The 19,494-nt window shown below is 33.6% G+C and overlaps 1 protein-coding gene across 6 annotated transcripts in view; it reads right to left on the bottom strand.

Moving 5' to 3' along the window:
• The window catches only part of LOC106671965 (GATA-binding factor C-like), a 90,569-nt gene extending 72,026 nt beyond the window's left edge, over positions 1-18,543 (bottom strand). For 2 of the 6 annotated variants that reach the window (XM_014402987.2, XM_014402990.2), the window contains exons 1-2: positions 18,186-18,543; positions 2,079-2,243 (exon numbers count right to left, since the gene is read on the bottom strand). In XM_014402987.2, the coding sequence (XP_014258473.1) occupies positions 2,079-2,243; positions 18,186-18,300 (280 nt within the window). In that variant the 5' untranslated portion in view covers positions 18,301-18,543. Of the gene's footprint in view, positions 1-2,078; positions 2,244-3,988; positions 4,677-18,185 lie in introns of those variants that run through there. The other 4 variants (XM_014402988.2, XM_014402992.2, XM_014402991.2 and 1 more) reach the window with 4 other exon arrangements.
• Between the last annotated feature and the right edge of the window lie 951 nt (positions 18,544-19,494).

Raw genomic sequence — 19,494 nt, 5'->3', positions numbered from 1 at the left:
GAAAGCACAAAGTGGTCCATGGCGGAATGAAACGGGACAAAAGCTATCTTGTTTAATATTAAGAGGTTTGTTTAAATATTTATCGTGAAAAACAGAATTTGTACCGTCACAATTTTTGGCTTAACTTGCTGGGAGTTTTGGGGTTTCTTTATAGCTGGTTTTTTTAATGGTACAAATAGGGTGTTTTGTAAGGAGATTCTGCAAATTTGATTTCGGTTTTGTTACAGAGGGAAAGAAGATTTCTCGTCTTCTACCGGCGAGTCGTTCCGGCCGAGTTGGTAAGCCACCCGAAGGGCAGAGCCGCCCGGGCTGTTTTACATACACAAACTATAATTTCAAAAACGATTTTTTGGACCTGGAAGAGGGGGGAGGGGGATTCCGAAAATTACAGTAACCCCGAGAGCCTGTAACCATGTCATTACAAGGATAGCTCTCTCGGGCCTTTTTTTCCCCTTCTTCCCTCCTCCTTTCTTTATTTTCCTATAAACACAAACTTTCCGTGGCCGTTACCACGGTCCCTAATCCCGAAATTACCGGTCTCGCCCCGGGATGATTCTACGTTCCCAAACACCTGAGAGGGGCCCCGACCCGGTCCACCCCCCGCCAGGTCGACAGGACGCGGTATCCTTAAAGGGGTTTATTAAAAGGATAATTTCTGTTATCCCACCGGCACTTTGCTAAGTAGAAAAATATCGTTTCTAGATGATTTTTTTCCGGGGGACTTTAATTGAGCGTCCTCCTCGACTTACCAGTGGGCACTTCAAACCGTGTATTTCCATGGCCAAGGTAGCTCGAAGAAGAACCGAAACGCAACAAAAAAAGACATTGGCCGAATTGCAGCCGCGGTCCATCTCGCCAGTTTATAATTTCAGATTTGTCACGCCCGCTTAACCCGAGGACGGGGCGATAAGGATCGAATCCTCCCCGGCCGAATCGGGCAGACATCTGGCCCAGAAAACGCACGGCAAATATTCAAAAAATATACCGTTTATCTTCGAAATTGAAGGTGAGTGATGACACTGCAGAAGGAAGGTTGAGACCAGATCGAAACCCAGCAGGCCAGGCCATCGAACCTATTGCTTTGCAACTTGTTAATATTAGTACTAAATATATTACTAAGTTTTTTCAAGGACAAGGGATTTTACAAGGAGATAACCTAGTGTCACCAAATCACTTCACAATTGTTTTCAACCTTACATTGCGATTTTTCGATTAATTATCGTGACTTGACGAATCATCCTCACTAACATCATATCTGATAAAAGAAAAGAAACATGGCAAAAATTATAACCGTCGGCTAGGATAAACTGTCACTCAGAAAACATAGCACGGGTAAATAATCAATTTTATCCATGGTTTAGGGAAAAAATCAAGATTGAACCTATTACGTTGCAACTTGTTAGTATTAGTACTAAATATATTAGTATGTTTTTTTAGGGTCAAGGGATTTTTCAAGGAGATAACCTAGTGTCACCAAATCACTCCACATCCTTACACATCCATTTTTCGAGTACTTATCGTCAGACCTGACGCAACATCATTAGGTACATACAAAAATCAAAACAAAATGCCAGCAAGGAATAAAAAATCGTGCTAAATAAACACAGGTCATAGTCTGAATTTAATGTCCATCGAATTTATTCTCGACCTGGTGTGATTTTCGTAATAAACCTGTCATGTTTCAACGTACTTCTGTTAGTCCTAATGCTTATAACAAAACAATTGAAGTCGGTCTGAAACCAGTAGGAAAATTAAAGGTGGCACCATTTTTTGGAGAAAATTTGGATCATTTGTTTTGCGAGCTTTTAAGATTCATGATCCAATTGATCATAGGTTAATGATCAATGATCGTTGATCTACTGTGAGTGTTATTAAATTTCGGGGGTTATGGAGGGTGAATGCGGTTAGTTGGACCCTCCTCTGTGAGCTAAACGACGAGTCTCGGAAGAGAGGGTGTGGGATCAGCCCTAATCGGATTAGCCAAACCCGGCTGGTGGCCATATCAGCTGGGTCCAAACAAAACAACCGCCAAATTCTCTCAAATTTCACCATTTTTTAATTTTTTTGGTTCTACTTACTGTTTTGTTGGGGCGCGTAGTGTGGTATGTGGTGGTAGTACGGTGCCGGTACGCCGTGGTACTGGGGTGTCTCGAGGATGCCGACGTCGCCCTGTTCGTCGGACCTGAGAGGCTCCGCGGGCGTGTACCAGGTCCTCTCCGCCCCCGAGGAGAGCTCCATCATTTCTGTAAACAAAAAATATTTAAAACAAATTGATGAGATTGGACAATGTGGAACATGAGTCGCAGTACATTGAACAAAACGACTAAGCGAACCTCAACGGATTTCAAAAGGAAAAACATCTTTTTAAACTTGAGATATTCCAGAATAACAAACAATAATCAAAGAAACAAATCAAATTATATATGGGGAAAAACTGTTTTAAGGTTCGATTTTTCGAGAGAAAGCACAGAACATGAAATAAAACGAAAAATGAACCTCTTCGAATATCAAAACCAACTTTTTAAATACGAGACAATCCAGAATAACAATCAATAATAAAAGAATCAAATAACACAATTATCCATGTTAACAATCGTTGTTATGTTTGATTTTTAAGGAAAAAGCACAGAATTACAAATGAAACTACTACGAGAACCTAGTCAGATTTCAAACCAAAAACAATTTCTAAAACCTGGTGCAGTCCATAATAACAAAGAATAATCAAAGAAACAAATAAAAATAATAACTCATTTAAAAAATCGTTATAAAGATTTATTTTTTAGAATAAAAAAGCACAGAACATGAAATAAAATTAAAAATGAATTTCGTCAGATTTCAAAATGAAAAATAACTTTTTAACATGAGAAAGTCCAGAATAACAAACAGCAATCAATGAAATAAATAAAAATAGTTATCCGTCTTAAAAATTGATAAAAAGGCCGTTTTGCAGGGAAAACATACATAGAATATCAAATAAAACGACTACAAGAAACTCGTCAGATTTGAAAGTTAAAAACGCCATCTGAAACGACAGACTGTTCAGAGGAATAATCAGTATTCAAATAAACAAATTATAATAATTGTACACGTCAAAAACTGATGGTAAGTTTGATTTTTCAGGAGAAAGCACAAGGCATGAAATGAAACGACAAAATGAAACTCGACAGATTTCAAAATGAAAAATGTCTTTTTAAACCTGAGACAGTCCAAAATAACAAACAATAATCAAAGAAACAAATCAATTTATACAAATGGAAAAAAACTGTTTTAAAATTTGATTTTTCGAGAGAAAGCCCAGAAAATGAAATAAAACCAAAAATGAACCTCATCTAATATCAAAACCAAAACCAACTTCTTAAAGATGAGACAATCTAGAATAACAAACAATAATCAAAGAAACAGATTACAACAATTAATCCATGGTGCGTCGATGGCCTTAAAGTTTAAGCGTTGACACGGCGCTCATCATTGTAAGGTAAAAGTCCCGGGTTCGAATCCAGTAGCCCTGCATTCTAACCCGAAATACTTACAAATGGGCTTTTTTTCAAAAACACCGGCACCCTGAGGGTTTATATAACTTCCGCTGTTGCGAACCCTTGTAAAAAAGAATAAAATAAAAAAATATAATTATCCATGTTAAATATTGATATTAAACTTGATTTTCAAAGAAAAGCACAGAACATCAAATAACACGACTACGAGAACCTAGTCAGATTTCAAAAGTAAAAAAGTATTTTTAAACCTGAGACAGTCCAGTATAACAAACAATAATCAAGGAAACAAATAACAATAATTATCCGTGTTAAATATCGATATTAAAGTTAATTTTCGCGGAAAAAACATAGAATCATCATACAAAAGACAAAAAGAACCTCGTTTGATTTCTACACCAAAACGTCTTTTTAAACATGAGACTTTCCTAAATAAAAATCCATAAACAAAATAACTATTATTATTATTTATTCCATGTATAGATTCATACACATACCTGGTGTCTAATTGCTTTGATTAATATCGGTGTTTGTTTCGGTCTGCTTTTTATAATGGGAAACATCACGTGATTTGGCGTTCCGTTTTAATCACCCACGGGTATCTTTCTGGTCCGCGCAGCCTCGTCGTGTTCCCTCACAAAACTACTAACTACGACAATCTCGGGGAAAATTTGTACTTTCTGCCCCGAAACCCTTCGGAAACCGGGCCGGATTAATTTGTTCGAGCCGTGTGAGAAAATTTCCGTCCACCGGGGGGAAATTGCCACTTTCCCAATTTGGGGCTTTGTTTCCGTTTTTCGACCAGGGGGGTGGTCGGGGAAAGGGCCCAAGGGGTTACGTCCCGGCTGGAAAAACCCCGCAACGGCTCGAGGGGTGTGAAAGGATTCTAAATCCGTCCAAGACTGGGGGGAGGGCTCAGGTGAAAACTATTTTTCCGGCCCAGATTTTCGAAACTTTATCTCGACCGAGGATCTAGCGGTGACGGTATTAGCCAAACGAGCGGGAAAAGCCAACCGGAAAAACAGAGCACTGAGCAATTTCCAAACACCCAACCCCAGAAAGCAAAATGGAAAAAACGACTTAAAAAATCACGAATCACTACCTGAAAAACTTTGATCAACCCTTTAGAACGTCACCAATCCTGTCTTTCACTTTTGATTATTAACATGGGCCGTCTCACGTTTAAAACGGTGCCACCTGATCCCCGAAATTCCTATGTTCATGTTCTATCTTGTCCTTATGTTCTGTGTTTTTGAATAACGAACTATGTACGATTTTCACCCGGAAAAGGCGTAATTCCATCCGTAAAAGGGCTGACTAATTGAAAATTGTTCCTGATTGAAAGGGAAAAAGTAAGCGGTAGAGAGAGAGAGAGAGAGAGAGAGAGAGAGAGAGAGAGAGAGAGAGAGAGAGAGAGAGAGAGAGAGAGAGAGAGACAGAGTGAAAGAGAGTTAGAGAGAGAGACTGTAATAAAATTTCCATTATTCCTGTTTTCTTTTCTTTTAATTTTCAATTTGCTGAAGAAAGAACTTTTTTGTAAAAAAATATTATCGTTAAAAGCCCATAAGTCCCTTAGGGGGCCCCCAGACCGAGGGGGGACTTTCCAACAAAGTCAATCCCCCTCCCCCAGCCGGTTTATCGTTTATCCTTTCTTTAATAGTTGATAATTACAGTGTGCCGTCTCACGTTTAAAACGGCGTTTCGAAATTTCAAATAGCCCTCGGTTCATGTCCACGATACATTTCATGTTCTGCGCCTTTCTGCACGGCGTGGGCTGGAGGCGGGGTTGGGATTTTTTCGAATGCGCGCGTGGATTTTTTTTTCTTAAAAGGTTTTTCATACTCTTTTAGAGAAATTACAAGGTCTAACTATAAAGAAAAAATACGGAGATGGAACAAATTGGAAGTGGCGATATGCGGCATCGCTATCTCTCGCTAATTCTCTCCTTTACCCCTCTCCCAGGCAACCGTCGCCTGACCAATTTTTCTCCGGTAAGCAGGTGGATATGTAATTGTTAATTATCTCCCGATTAAATATTAATTTATGGAAATAAACACGTAACGGAATCCCCCCGCGCCTTATCATTATTATTCAATTGACTGGTTTATGAGATAATTTGTTTTCCCTTTTTTTTCTCTCTGTCTGCCGTTTGTTTATAAAAATTCACGGTCCGTCTCGTCTCGCTCTTTCACCTATCTCAAATCCTTCCCAAAATAACCATCCTTTGACGTTTTGTACAATTGAAAGCCTAAAGTATAGAGATTTTTTTTCGCCCATTTTTAATATATAAAATGAACGTTTTTCTTGTCCTAAATGCTTGACGATTAGTCCTTATCGGATCAGCTTAAAACGGCGTCTCGATTTTTGAAATTTGACCAGGTTCACTTTGTGTTTCATTCAATCTTCTGTGCTTTTCAGCACAAGCGAAAAACCGATTTTTCGCGTTCTCTGGTGATTTTTCCTCAAAAATCTCAACTTTTGCCTTATCAGGATACAGTTAAAACAAAAAAATATATATACCATTCAGTGTCGGTGAATAATTAATTGAACTAACAAAACAAACAAGTGGTAGAGGAATTAGTTAAGCAACCGTGATGAACTATTATTATCATTAAATTAATTTTAATTTAAAACAATAAATAAAAACAAAAAACTGGAAAGTTAATTTCAACGAGACCGTTTAACCCAATTAATTAATCCAACGGGTGTTTTATAACAATTACCTATCGGTGTTACGATTCGACTTTTGATTTCAATTGAAATCTATTTCTCATTTTCCCCCTTGACTTCGGCACGGAGGCAGGACAATTATTGACACCCGACGATAATTGACCTCAATGGGGGTGTCCAGTTGACGCGCGCGAGCGTGTTTGTGTGTGTGTGTAAAAAACAAAAATTACAAACGCTTGGGGAAAAGTAGAAAGAAAAAACCATCTGCAGGAGAAGTTATGACGAAACTGGAAGCAGATGACAAACTGCTTGTGAGAGAATGGAACTGTGTCAAAAATGGAAATAGAAGAAAAAACCATGTCTAAAAAAAAGAACTCACATATGACTAAAAATTGAAGCACAAGGAACCTGCAGAAAAATGACAAAACTGGAAGTAGAAGAAAACTGCCTACAGAAGAACGCAATTATATGAACAAAAATGGAAGTAGAAGAAAAAAACCATGTCTAAAAGAACGCACATATGACAAAAAATTGAACCACAAGGAAGCTGCAAAAAACTGACAAAACTGGAAGTAGAAGAAAACTGCTTACAGAAGAACGCAATTATATGAACAAAAATAGAAGTAGAAGAAAAATATTCCTATAAAAACAACGAATTTATAACAAAACTGGATATAGGAAAAAACTGTTTATGGAGAAATCCTTTTCTGGCCAATTAGAAGTACACGAAAAAAAGGGTTAAAAAATAATCCAATTATGATAAAGTAGAAGGAGAAAAAACTGCCTGCAAAGAATGAATTTACGACAAAACTGGAAGTACAAGAAATCAATTATAACAAAAATTAAAGTAGAAGAAAAAATCTGCCAAAGTATACCATTATGACAAAATCAAAGTAAAAGAAAAACTAACCTCAGAAGAAATCAATTATGAAAAAACTGAAAGTGGAAAAAGGAAAAAAGTCCCCATAAGAATACAATTAATTAAAAAATTTAAGTGGAAGAAAAATTTATCTGCAGAAGAATGAATCTGTAAGTAGAAGAAATGTCTGACGGTTGAACGAATCAATTATGATAAAGAACGAAGTAAAAGAAAAAATGTAGAAGAATGCCGTTACGACAAAATCGAAATAATATTAAAACATGTTTAGAAGGAAACAATTATGGCAGAAATAGAAGTAGAAAAAGAAAAACTGCCGGCAAGAGATTGCAGTTATTTAAAAATATATATATAAGAAAAAATGAATAGATTTATGAGAAAACTGGAAGTTAAAAAAATGTCTGTTTGTAGATAAAATCAATTATGAGAACAATGGAAGTAGACGAAAAAAATGACTGCAGAATGATCCAATTTATGAACAAATGAAAGTCGAAGAAAAATCTATTTGAAGAGGAATCCAATTATGAAAGAAATGGAAGCGGAAAAACAAATACCGCCCGCAAAAAAATAAAATTATTTTTAAAAACATGAAAGTAGAAGAAAAACATGCCTGTACAAAAATGAATTTATGAAAAAACTGGAAGTAGAAGAAAAAATGCCTTTAGAAGAATGAATTTATGACAAAACTTGAAAATAGAAGAAAAACTATCTACGAAAATAATCAAAATGGAAGTAGAAGAAAAGAAACCGTCAGCAGAAGAATGCAGTTATTAAAAGCCTGGGAGTAGAAGAAATATTTGTTTGTAGAATTTATAGCAAAGAAAGTAAATAGAAGAAAATTCCGCCTGCAGAAGAATGCAATTATGACAAAACAGAAATAGAAGAAATAACCGTACGTAGAAGAACGCGGGTATAACAAAAATGCAAGTAGAAGAAATCAATTATGACAAAACTGGAATTAGAAGAAATCGATTATGATACAAATGAAAGTAGAAGAAAAAGCATAACTGCAGAAAAATGACTATATGGCAGAAGAAATCAATTATGACAAAACTGTAAGTAGAAGAAATCGATTATGATTCAAATGGAAGTAGAAGAAATGTCTGTTTGAAAAAAATGCAGTGTTAAAAAATGGAAATAGAAGAAAAATGTTTGAAGTAGAGTGCATTTATATTAAAAATTGCAAGTAGAAGAATAAAACTATATGTGGAAGAAATCAATTATGGTAGAAATGGCAGTGGAAAACGAAAAACCCCCAAAAGAAGAATGCAATTATTATACAAAATGAAGTAGAAGGAAATCTTGCATGCTTGTGATAAAACTGTAAGTAGAAGAAAAACTGCAGAATAATGCATTTAAGACAAAACTAAAACTAGAAGAAAAATCCGAAATTCTTGCGAAAAAAACTCTTTTTTTTGGGGGGGGGATATAAAGGAAAAATCCCGGAATTATTCTATTTTTAATTGTACCCAGTTTAATTATTTATCTTTCTTCTGCATTTGTTTTTCCAAAATTGATGCAACCAAAGTTTCTTCTACTTTTTTTGGTTCTTCTATATTTTTTTTCCACCAAAATTAGATTCTTTATCGTTCTTCTATTTTTCCCCCGACCAAAATTACAAACAAAATTCGACGTTTTTTCTGCCTAAAGTAAGAGAAACAACCATTTCTTCTACTTTCAACCAAACCCGGTTCAATTATTGTGCATTTGCACAAGGGAAAACCAAAGTTTCTTTTAATTTCAGTCAAGCCTTGTTAGATTTGTCGGTTCGAAATTCAAGGGAAAACCCGAATTATCTTCTACCTTTGGACAAACCCCTTAAATTGTTTCCCTTTCTTACATATATACTTTTTTTTCAACTTAGCACTTTAGTTATCTTCTTTTGTTAGTGTTAAAAGTAGAATAAACTTCCACATATCAAACAATCTTACAAAAACAATAGTTTCTTCTACTTTTAACTAAGGCTAACTACTTTTAATTCTTCCTCGTTCTTCTATATTTGTTAATTCGTAATGAAAGGACCAAACTTTCTTTTACTTTTTAATTTAGCTTTCTTAAAAACGTTTCCATTCTTCTATTTTTTTAAATCCAAAATATAACGATTTTTTCTTTTTTATTAGAACGAAAAAACAGGATTTTCTTCTATTTTCAACGAACTCAGTTCGATTTTTCACTTTTTGTTATCTTCTTCTACTTTTAACAGCCTTGTTCTACCTTTCCTGCGATCAAAAGCTTCCTTTACGTTTATGAAAAAAAAGTTAAGATTTTTGTCTTCGACGAAGATATCATGTAAAACAATCAGTTTCTTCTACTTTCAGCTAATTGTCTGCCGACCGAAGAGGTAAACAGAAGAGTTTCTTTTACTTCCAACTCAGAAATGTTGAAAAAGTTTTGTTGAAAAAATCCCTTTTATACATTTCATCGGTGAATAACATTTTCTTCTACTTTTATCTAAAATTAATTCTCACAATTTTTTTCCGTTATTCTACTTTTTTTATGTTCCTGTAATGTCAAGACTGACAGACTGATTTTCTTCTTTCGAAAGCCCTTCTACATTTTACTAGCCTAAATCAAATCATGTCCCGGTCTTCTATATATGTTATCCGAAATATCGTGAAAAAACAAAAAGTTTCTTCTACTTTTATCTTAAATTAATTCCCACAATTTTTTTTCATGTTTCTTCTAATTTTAATCTAGACCTTTTAGACGTTTTTTTAAAACAAAAATTCGTATAAGACATTGACAAATATTTTCTTCTATATTCCGTTCTTCTACTTTTTTATGTTCCTGTAATGTCCAGACTGACAGACTGATCTTCTTCTTTTGACAAATCCCTTCTACATTTTACTAGCCTAAATCAAATCATGTCCTGGTCTTCTATATGTGTTATCCGAAATATCGTGAAAAAACAAAAAGTTTCTTCTACTTTTATCTTAAATTAATTCCCACAATTTTTTCATGTTTCTTCTAATTTTAATCAAGACATTTTAGACGTTTTTTTAAACAAAAATTCTTATAAGACATTGAAAAATATTTTCTTCTACATTCTACTTTTTTATGTTCCTGTAATGTCCAGACTGACAGACTGATCTTCTTCTTTTGACAAATCCCTTCTACTTTTTGCTAGCCTACATCAAATCATCTTCCGTTCTTCTATATGTGTTGTCCGCAATATCATGAAAAACAAGTTTCTTCTACTTTTATCTGAAATTAATTCTCACAATATTTTCATGCTTTTTCTAACTTTAATCAAGACGACCTTTTTCTTAAACAAAAATTCTTATAAGACATTGAAAAATATTTTCTTCTACATTCTATTTTTCTACTTTTTTGTTTGTTTCCTTAGTATCAAGACAGCTTCTTCTACTTTTGACTAAACTCTACCCAATTATCTTATTATATTCTTTGCCCAAAATGTTTTGATAAAAAACAAAGTTTCTTCTTCTACTTTTCACTTAGCCCTATAGGATTTTCCGTTATTAGAAACAGCAGCAACAAGAAAAATATCTTCTATTTTTATCTGATCTAAGAAAAATAAAAAGAAAATTAATCCCATAATTCTATTTGTTGCCTGTAAAATCATAAAAAAATTCTCTTTCTTTTAACCAATCCTCTTTAAATTGTACTTCTTCTGATTATCATTGCAAACCAAAGTTTCTTCTGTTTATAACCAAACTATTAATAACCTTCCGTTCTTGTAATTCAATTAAATTGTTGTAAATTTATTTTGCCTGTAAAATCACAAAAAAAAAACAACTTTCTTCTACTTTTAACCCTATCAAATCCTTTTCTGTGATGTGAAAAAATACAAAGTTTCTTTTACTTTTGTCTTATTGAAATATCTTTCTTTCTTGTAGAATTTTCTCCGGTAAAATCGCGAAAGACAGACGTTTCTTCTACTTTTAAATAGGCCGTAATATATTCTAATCTTGTAGACGTTATGTATAATTATATAAACAGTTTCTTCAACTTGGATGACTAAGCATGGTTGAAATTCGAACCCGGTTCTTCCAGATTTTTCTCCTCCGGATGTTTCTTCTAAATTTTAACTAAACCTTATTGTCCCATTCTATACATTTACTTTGACTATACGACATATTTTCCGTAAAGAATATCATCGCAAACAAAACGTTTCTTCTACTTTTAAATAATTCCGATTAAATTATTTTCTACTCTTCTATTTTTGTAATACGTAATGGACTTATAATTGCTACTAACTATTAAAACAACATTTTCTTCTAATTGTACATCAAATTTGACCCCGTTCTTCTAAATTTTATTCTCGCAATAACATGAAGAAATGAACAGTTTCTTCTACTTTTAATTAAGCATTATTAGATTCTCATATATTACATTATGTCCTTATAATTGACTGAAAAAAGAGAAAAAATTTCTTTTACTTACATATCCAAGCATGATTCAAATTCTACCAGGTTCTTCTCTTTCTGCTCCGAAAAAAATAATAAAAAATGGCTCATTTCCTTTGAACTAAACCTCACCAAATAATATCTTTTTCTTCTATTTTTTCTAGCCTTCACTCAACGAAAAACAACAGTATCTTCCAATTTTAATTAATCCTTATTAAATTCCCATTTCGCCCTTATTTTACATTTTATCAATAATACCTTCAAAAAAGAATTTCTTCTACTTTTAATTGATGCCTATCAAATTTCTTCCAAAGGCAAACAGCAGTTTCTTCTACTTTTAAATGAGCCCGATTAAATTATCATCTAGTATATATTACATAATGACCGCATAATTTTTTTAAAAATTCTTCTACTTTTATATCCAAGCATGATTCAAATTCTACCAAGTTCTTCTGTTTCTGCTCCGAAAAAATAAAAAAAAATGGCCCATTTAGTTTGAACTAAACCTCACCAAATAATATCTTTTTCTTCTATTTTTTCTAGCCTTCACTCAACGAACAACAACAGTTTCTTCCAATTTTAATTAAGCCTTATTAAATTCCCATTTCGCCCTTATTTTACATTTTATCAATAATACCTTGAAAAAAGAATTTCTTCTACTTTTATATCCAAGCATGATTCAAATTCTACCAAGTTCTTCTGTTTCTGCTCCGAAAAAAAAAAAAATGGCTCATTTAGTTTGAACTAAACCTCACCAAATAATATCCTTTTCTTCTATTTTTTCTACACTTCACTCAACAAAAAACAACAGTTTCTTCTAATTGTAATTAAGCCTTATCAAATTTCAATTTCGCACTTCTTTCACATTTTACCAATAACATCTTTAAAAAAAAAATTCTTCTAACTTTAACTGATGCCTATCAAATTTCCTCCCGGGATATCAGGACAAACAGCTGTTTCTTCTACTTTTAAATGAGCCCGATTAAATGATCATACATTCTGTATAACATTATGACCGTATAATTGATTTAAAAAAAATGAAATTTCTTCTTCTTTTATATCATAAGCATGATTCAAAAAGAACCAGGTGCTTCTGTTTCTGCTCCGAAAAAAGTCAGGAAAAATGGCTCATTTACTTTGAACTCACCAAATAATATCCTTTTCTTCTATTTTTTCTACCCTTCCCTCAACAGTTTCAGTTAAGCATTATTGAATTTCCATTTCACCGTTCTTTTACATTTTATCAATAATGTGTTTTAAAAAAATTTCTTCTACTTTTAACCGGAGCCTATCGAATCCCCTCCCGGGATATCCAGCAAACAGCAATTTCTTCTCATTTTAAACGAGCCCGATTAAATTATCATATGTTCTATATTACGTTAAGACCGTGTAATTGATTGTAAAAAACAAGGAATTTCTTCTACTTTAATATCCAAACATGATTCAAATTCTACCAGGTTCTTCTGTTTCTGCTCCGAAAAAAAATCAGTAAAAAATGACTCATTTACTTTAAACCTATCAAGTCATATCGTTTTCTTCTATTTTTTTTCTGCCTTTCAGACAATGAAAAACCAATGTTTCTTCTACTTTTGACGGGACTCTACTAAATTACCATCCGCCCGTTCTTGTACATTTTATAATTATTATGTTTGACCCTATCCTATTCTAGCCTGTTTGTTCTATATTTTTCTACCCGAAATATTATGAAAAATCAACAATACTTCTACTTTTGTTATTAAATTCAATCTTGACCTTGTGTACTTTTTATTTCAAATATTAAAAACAAAAACTTTCTTCTATTTTTTAGAGTATAAAGTACTCTTCCGTTCTTATTATATTTTCCCGCAATAGCATGAAAAACACATTTCTTCTACTTTTAACTAAGCCTCACCAGATCCTCTACAGTGATTTCATAAAAAAGCCAAAGTTTCTTTTAATTGATACCTACGAAAATTATCTTCCTTTTTTTATATTTTTTGACCGTCAAATAAAAAATTTCTTCTACTTTTAAACTGAACCCAACCAAAATCTATCCAAAGAAATCATGGAAAAAATAAATTTGTTTTACTTTTGGCCTGATTCTATTAAATTATCTTTCATTCTTGTACAAAAAAAAAATCTTCTACTTTTAACTGGTTATAGAATCTCCCGTGGTGAAATAAAAAAAGTTTCTTTTACTGTCGATCCATTAAATTATCTTACTTTCTTCTATAATTTTTCGCCCTGTAAAATCCCGAACAAACGTCCGTTTCTTCTACTTTTAAAATCATCCCGATTAAATTCTATACTAATCTTGAATAAATTACTACCGTTTAATTATACAAAAACAAGTTTCTTCTACTTGTACATCTAAGCAGGGTTTAAAATTCGAACCCGTTCTTCTGAATTTTCTTCTCCGGAAAAAAAATCAGGAAAAAAGCCGCTTCTTCTACTTTGAAACCCTATCAAATCCCTTATGCTATATTTTCTACCCGTAATATCATGGCAAACAAACCGTTTCTTCTACTTTTAAATAAAGACTTATTAAATTCTCTTCTATTCTTCAATTGTTGTATTCATTAAGAACGTATAATTGGTACCAATTATAACAACAACATTTTCAGATGAATCTCCTTCTATAAACATTGTTAAAATTCAACCCCGTTCTTCTAAATTTTCTTCCGGCAATATCATGAAAAACAACAGTTCAATTTTAACTAACCCTCATCATCATAATGTCCCGTTCTTATATAATTTCTGCCTCCGATATGAAAAATAAACAGTTTTTTCTTCTTTTAAATGCAGCCAGATTAAATTATCATCTGTTCTTCTATTCTTGTATACATAATGACTGTATAATTGCTGCTAATTATAAAACCATTCTCTTCTACTTTAATTACAACCCTATCAAATTTTGTCCTGGTCTTCTACATTTTCTGCACGATGATATCAAGAAAGAACTGGGTTTCTTCTAATTTTAATTAAGACTTATTTTATTCCATCTCTCTCATATATATATAATAAACACTTTCTTCTACTTGTATGAAAGACTGGTTACAATTATAAGCTCTTCTTTTACCTTTTTGCCCGTAAAATCAGTAAAAAAACGAACAAAGAATTTCTTTTAAATATATCTCCCGTTCTTCTATATTTTCACCGGCAATATAACAGCAAACAAAAGTTTCTTCTGCTTTTAACTAAGCCCTATCAAATTATTTTCCCTTTCTTCTACCTTTTCCGCCAGTAATGTAATGAAAAAATCCGCTTACTTCTACTTTAAATTGAAGCCTGCCAAATAATTTCATTTTCTTCTATTTTTCAGCCGGCAATACCATGAAGAAAAAAACAGATTCTTCTACTTGTACCGTAACAAAACCTTGCCAAATATTAACAAACCTTTTCATTCAAATTGCAAAATCATGAAAAGCGGCCGTTTCTTCTACTTTTAAATAAGCCCGATTAAATTCTAATCTAATCTTATGTATAATTATGTAAACAGTTTCTTCTATCTTTATGACTAAAAAATGATTGAAACTTGAGATCTTTCACATTTACCTGCTCCGGAATTTTTTTCTGCTTTTTAACCTAAGTCTTATTTGTCCCATTCTTTCTCCTGTTCTTTTCATATTGTTTGCCAGTTTCTTATACTTTTAGCTTTGCGGTTTCTTCTACTTTTACTAAGCTCTAGCAAATTCTCTTCCCTTTCTTACACATTTTCTGCCAGGAATGTCATGAAAAAACAAGACTTTTTTTTTTCTTTTTGCCCTGTCAAATAATCCCGTTCTTCTATATTTTTCTGCCCGCAAAATCATGAGAAACCGCGAGTTTTTTTATGCTTTTAACTAAGCCCTATCAAATCCTATTCTCTGTCTTCTACATTTTCTGCGCTCTGTCGTGAAAAAATCTCTTTCTTCTACTTTGGATTGAAAGCTGTCATACACTCTCCCTTTCTTCTATATTTTCCGAACGTAATATCATGAAATTGTTTGTTGTACTTTTTACTAAACCTTAGCAAATCCACTTCTCTTTCTTCGGTTTAATTGAACCGTGTCAAATATTCTCTCGTTCTTCCGCAAACCGCGGCTTCTTCTTATTTAAACTAAGCTCTATCAAATCATATATTTTCCCCTTGCTTCTACTTCCAGTTGAACCATGTCAAATATACTCTAGTTCTTCTACAATTTCTGTTTCATGATGCCATAAAAAAACCGTTTCTTCTATTTGTACCCAATCCTTATCAAGTTATGTTCTATATTTTCCTCCCGCAAAATACCGTTTCTTCTACTTTCAATTAACACACCTGTCACATAATTTCCCTTTCTTCTATATTACCTTTCCGCTATATCCCGAAAAACAACAATTTCTTCTACTTTTCATTAAAGCCTTATTAAATTATTTTCCGTACTTTTTTACATTTTCTCGGGAATATCTTAAAAAAACCACTCTCTGCTACTTTTAACTAAACCCTGTAAAACTAATCTTCCATCTTGTATACTTTTTGTTCGCAAAATCATGAAAAAAAACTTTATTCTACTTTTAATTGAACCCAATCAAATATTTTCGCGTTCTTCTATTTTTCCTCCTGCAATATCATGAAAAAAAAGTTTCTTCTACTTTTACAATAAGAAAACAATCGCAAATCTATTCTCTTCTCCTATTAAATTATCTTAAACCTATCGTGTATATTTTTGCCTGTAAAATCATGAAAAGCGGCCGTTTCTTCTACTTTTAAATAAGCCTGATTATTAAAAATTTTCCTATTTTTAGGACCAAAAATAGTTGAATTTGAACCGAGTTCTTCCACATTTTTATTATTTATTCTACTTTCAGCTGATCCCGAACACATATCTCTATAGCGATGGAAAACGATTATTTCTTTTACTTTTGACTCATTGAGTTATCTCTAATGTTCAACATATGTAAATTTTTTTCGCTCTTTTTCTTCTACTTTTCTATCAAACCTTGTCAAAATCGACCCCGTTCTTTGAACAAATCTTTGACAGGAATAACAGTTTCTTCTACTTTCAGCTGATCCCGATTACATATATCTATAGCGATGGAAAACGATAATTTCTTCTACTTTTCATCTATTAAATTATCCCTAATATTCAAAATATGCAAATTTTTTCGCCCGATTTCTTCTATGTTCCTAGAAAACTTGTCAAACTCGAAACCGTTCTTTGTACAAATCATTGCTAGAATAACAGTTTCTTCTAGTTTCAGCTCATCCCGATCACATATCTCTAAAGCGATGGAAAAGATAATTCTTCTACTTTTGACTCATTGAGTTATCTCTAATGTTCAACATATGCACATTTTTTTCGCTCTTTTTCTTCTACTTTTCTATTAAACCTTGTCAAAATCGACCCCGTTCTTTGTACAAATCATTGCCAGGAATAACAGTTTCTTCTACTTTCAGCTGATTCCGGTCACATATCTCAATAGCGATGGAAAACGATAATTTCTTCTTTTCATCTATTAAATTATCTCTAATATTCAAAGTATGCAATTTTTTCGCCTGTTTTCTTCTACTTTTCCACCAAATCTTGTCCAAATAGACCTCGTTCTTTAAAAATTTTTTTTCCAGAATAACAGTTTCTTCTACTTTCAGCTGATCCCGATCACATATCTTTACAGCGATGGAAAACGATCATTTCTTCTACATTTGAGTTATTGAGTTATCTCTAATGTTCAAAATGTGGAAATTTTTTCGCCCTTTTTCTTCTACTTTTCTACCAAACCTTGTCAAAATCGACCCCGTTCTTTGAACAAATCTTTGCCAGAATAACAGTTTCTTCTACTTTCAGCTGATACCGATGACATATCTCTATAGCGATGGAAAAGGTAATTTCTTCTTTTGACTTATTAAATTATATCTAATGTTCAAAATATTGAAATTTTTTCGCCCGTTTTCTTCTACTTTCTTAGAAAACTTGTCAAATTCGACCCGGTTCTTTGTACAAATCTTTGCCAGGAATAAAAGTTTCTTTTACTTTGAGCTGATGGTGATTACATATCTCTATAGCTATGGAAAACGATAATTTCTTCTACTTTTCACCTATTAAATTATCTCTAATGTTCAAAATATTGAAATTTTTTCGCCCGTTTTCTTCTACTTTCTTAGAAAACTTGTCAAATTCGACCCCGTTCTTTGTACAATCTTTGCCAGGAATTAAAGTTTCTTTTACTTTGAGCTGATGCTGATTACATATCTCTATAGCTATGGAAAACGATAATTTCTTCTACTTTTCACCTATTAAATTATCTCTAATGTTCAAAATATTGAAATTTTTTTGCTCGTTTTCTTCTACTTTCTTAGAAAACTTGTCAAATTCGACCCCGTTCTTTGTACAAATCTTTGCCAGGAATAAGTTTCTTTTACGTTCAGCTGATCACGATTACATATCTCCATAGCGATGGAAAACGATAATTTCTTCTACTTATGACCTACTGAATTATCCCTTCTGTTCAGCATATGCAAATTTTTTCGTCCGTTTTCTTCTACTTTTTTACTAAACCCATTCAAACATATCACGTTCTTAGTACAAATCTCTGCTAGAAAAACAATTTCTTCTATTTTCAGCTCATCCCGATCACATATCTCTATAGCGATGAAAAACGATTTCTTCTACTTTTGACCTCTTGAGTTATCTCTAATGTTCAAAATATGCAAATTTTTTCGCCCGTTTTCTTCTATTTTCCTAGAAAACTTGTCAAACTAGACCCCGTTCTTTCTTCTCTTTGTGATTTCTTCTACTTTCAAGGGAGCATTTCAAATCGAACTGGACTAAAACGACTCACCTTTTATCCTCGAATATGACTCGTACTTCCTTTCTGACGACTTGGGCTCCTGAGTATGAAACTGGAATGGCACACCACCGTTCACTTTGTCAAATTTGTCGACATGGGGCTCCATAATTCGGGGTCGGCCCGTGTCCCTCGTCTCGCGGTCGGACCGCGGTACACTCCTCCGCGGGCGCGCACGGCGTAGGCAAGAGAAACGGAACGGAAAATCGGGGAAGAACGGGTTTCTTCTTTCTTCTTCTCCTTTGGTTCTTCTTTTCTTTTTGTGTACCTAATCCACACGGACGAAACCTGTACCCTGCCCGCGACGAGGCCTGGACGTGACTAAAGCACCTCGCCTGGCTTGGCGGACCCCTCGGCAAGGCTCGGCTAGGATCGCGTTCCAGCCGGTGGGACGGTGATTGGTCCGCTCAGTCTCGCCCACTCGCGCCGGCGTGGCCAATCGGAGGGCGATTAACCCCTAAAAGGATCTCTCCCTTCGTCATCCAATCCCCGGTCAAGGATCCGCGAAACATCCGTCCTACTCGAGCCCCCGCAGAGCTTCCTCATTACATACAAAAAAACACTAATCATAACAACAAAACCTTTTTAAACGGTCCTACTTAAAATGTGTATCGTTTAAAACCGCAGGTAAAATATAAATTTCTAAATTCTTCGACGCGGTCCGCCTCGTCTCGCTTGGGCTCAGATCGAGATAAAACGACGGAGATTTTGTCAAGTCTCCAAGCCTTCAAAAAGGATCGGAATCTCTGAGGCCGGATCTCGAAAAACCATTCCCTGGCTCGGGATCAGCAACAAGATTATCTATAGGATATTTCCTTTTAATCTCTTGGCCCTTAAAATGGCTCTTGGATGTGAAAGATTGAAGAGGGAATGGCGAGACTGAGCGGACCGATTTTTTTCTCTATTTTTATTAACGGTTCGCGACCCCAATATGGAAAGAAAATAAATAAGAGTATTCTCAATTAAAAGTAGAAGAAAACCTGAAACTGTGGGTTTTCTAAGTCTTTAGAGAAAAGTATACATAAAAAGTAGAAGAAAAACGAAAAAGTAGGCATAATTGAAATCAGAAGAAACCTTCGTTTTTTTACGTCTGGAGGGGAAATATATAAGAAGTAGAAGAAAAACAAAAATGTTAATTGAAAATGGAACGAACTGTCCTTTTTCATCGTCTTTTAAAGTAATGTATATATAAAATATAGAAGAAAAACAATAACAAAGTTTAACTAAAAACTGAAGAAATAAGTAATACTTTTTCTACATCTTTGGAGGATAATTGTATATGAAAAGTAGAAGAAAAACGAAA

The sequence above is a fragment of the Cimex lectularius genome, unplaced genomic scaffold (assembly GCF_000648675.2).
Source record: "Cimex lectularius strain Harlan isolate CLEC.00 unplaced genomic scaffold, Clec_2.1 scaffold14, whole genome shotgun sequence".
Lineage (NCBI taxonomy): Eukaryota > Metazoa > Arthropoda > Insecta > Hemiptera > Cimicidae > Cimex > Cimex lectularius.
This window is presented reverse-complemented; position numbering and strand designations above follow the sequence as displayed.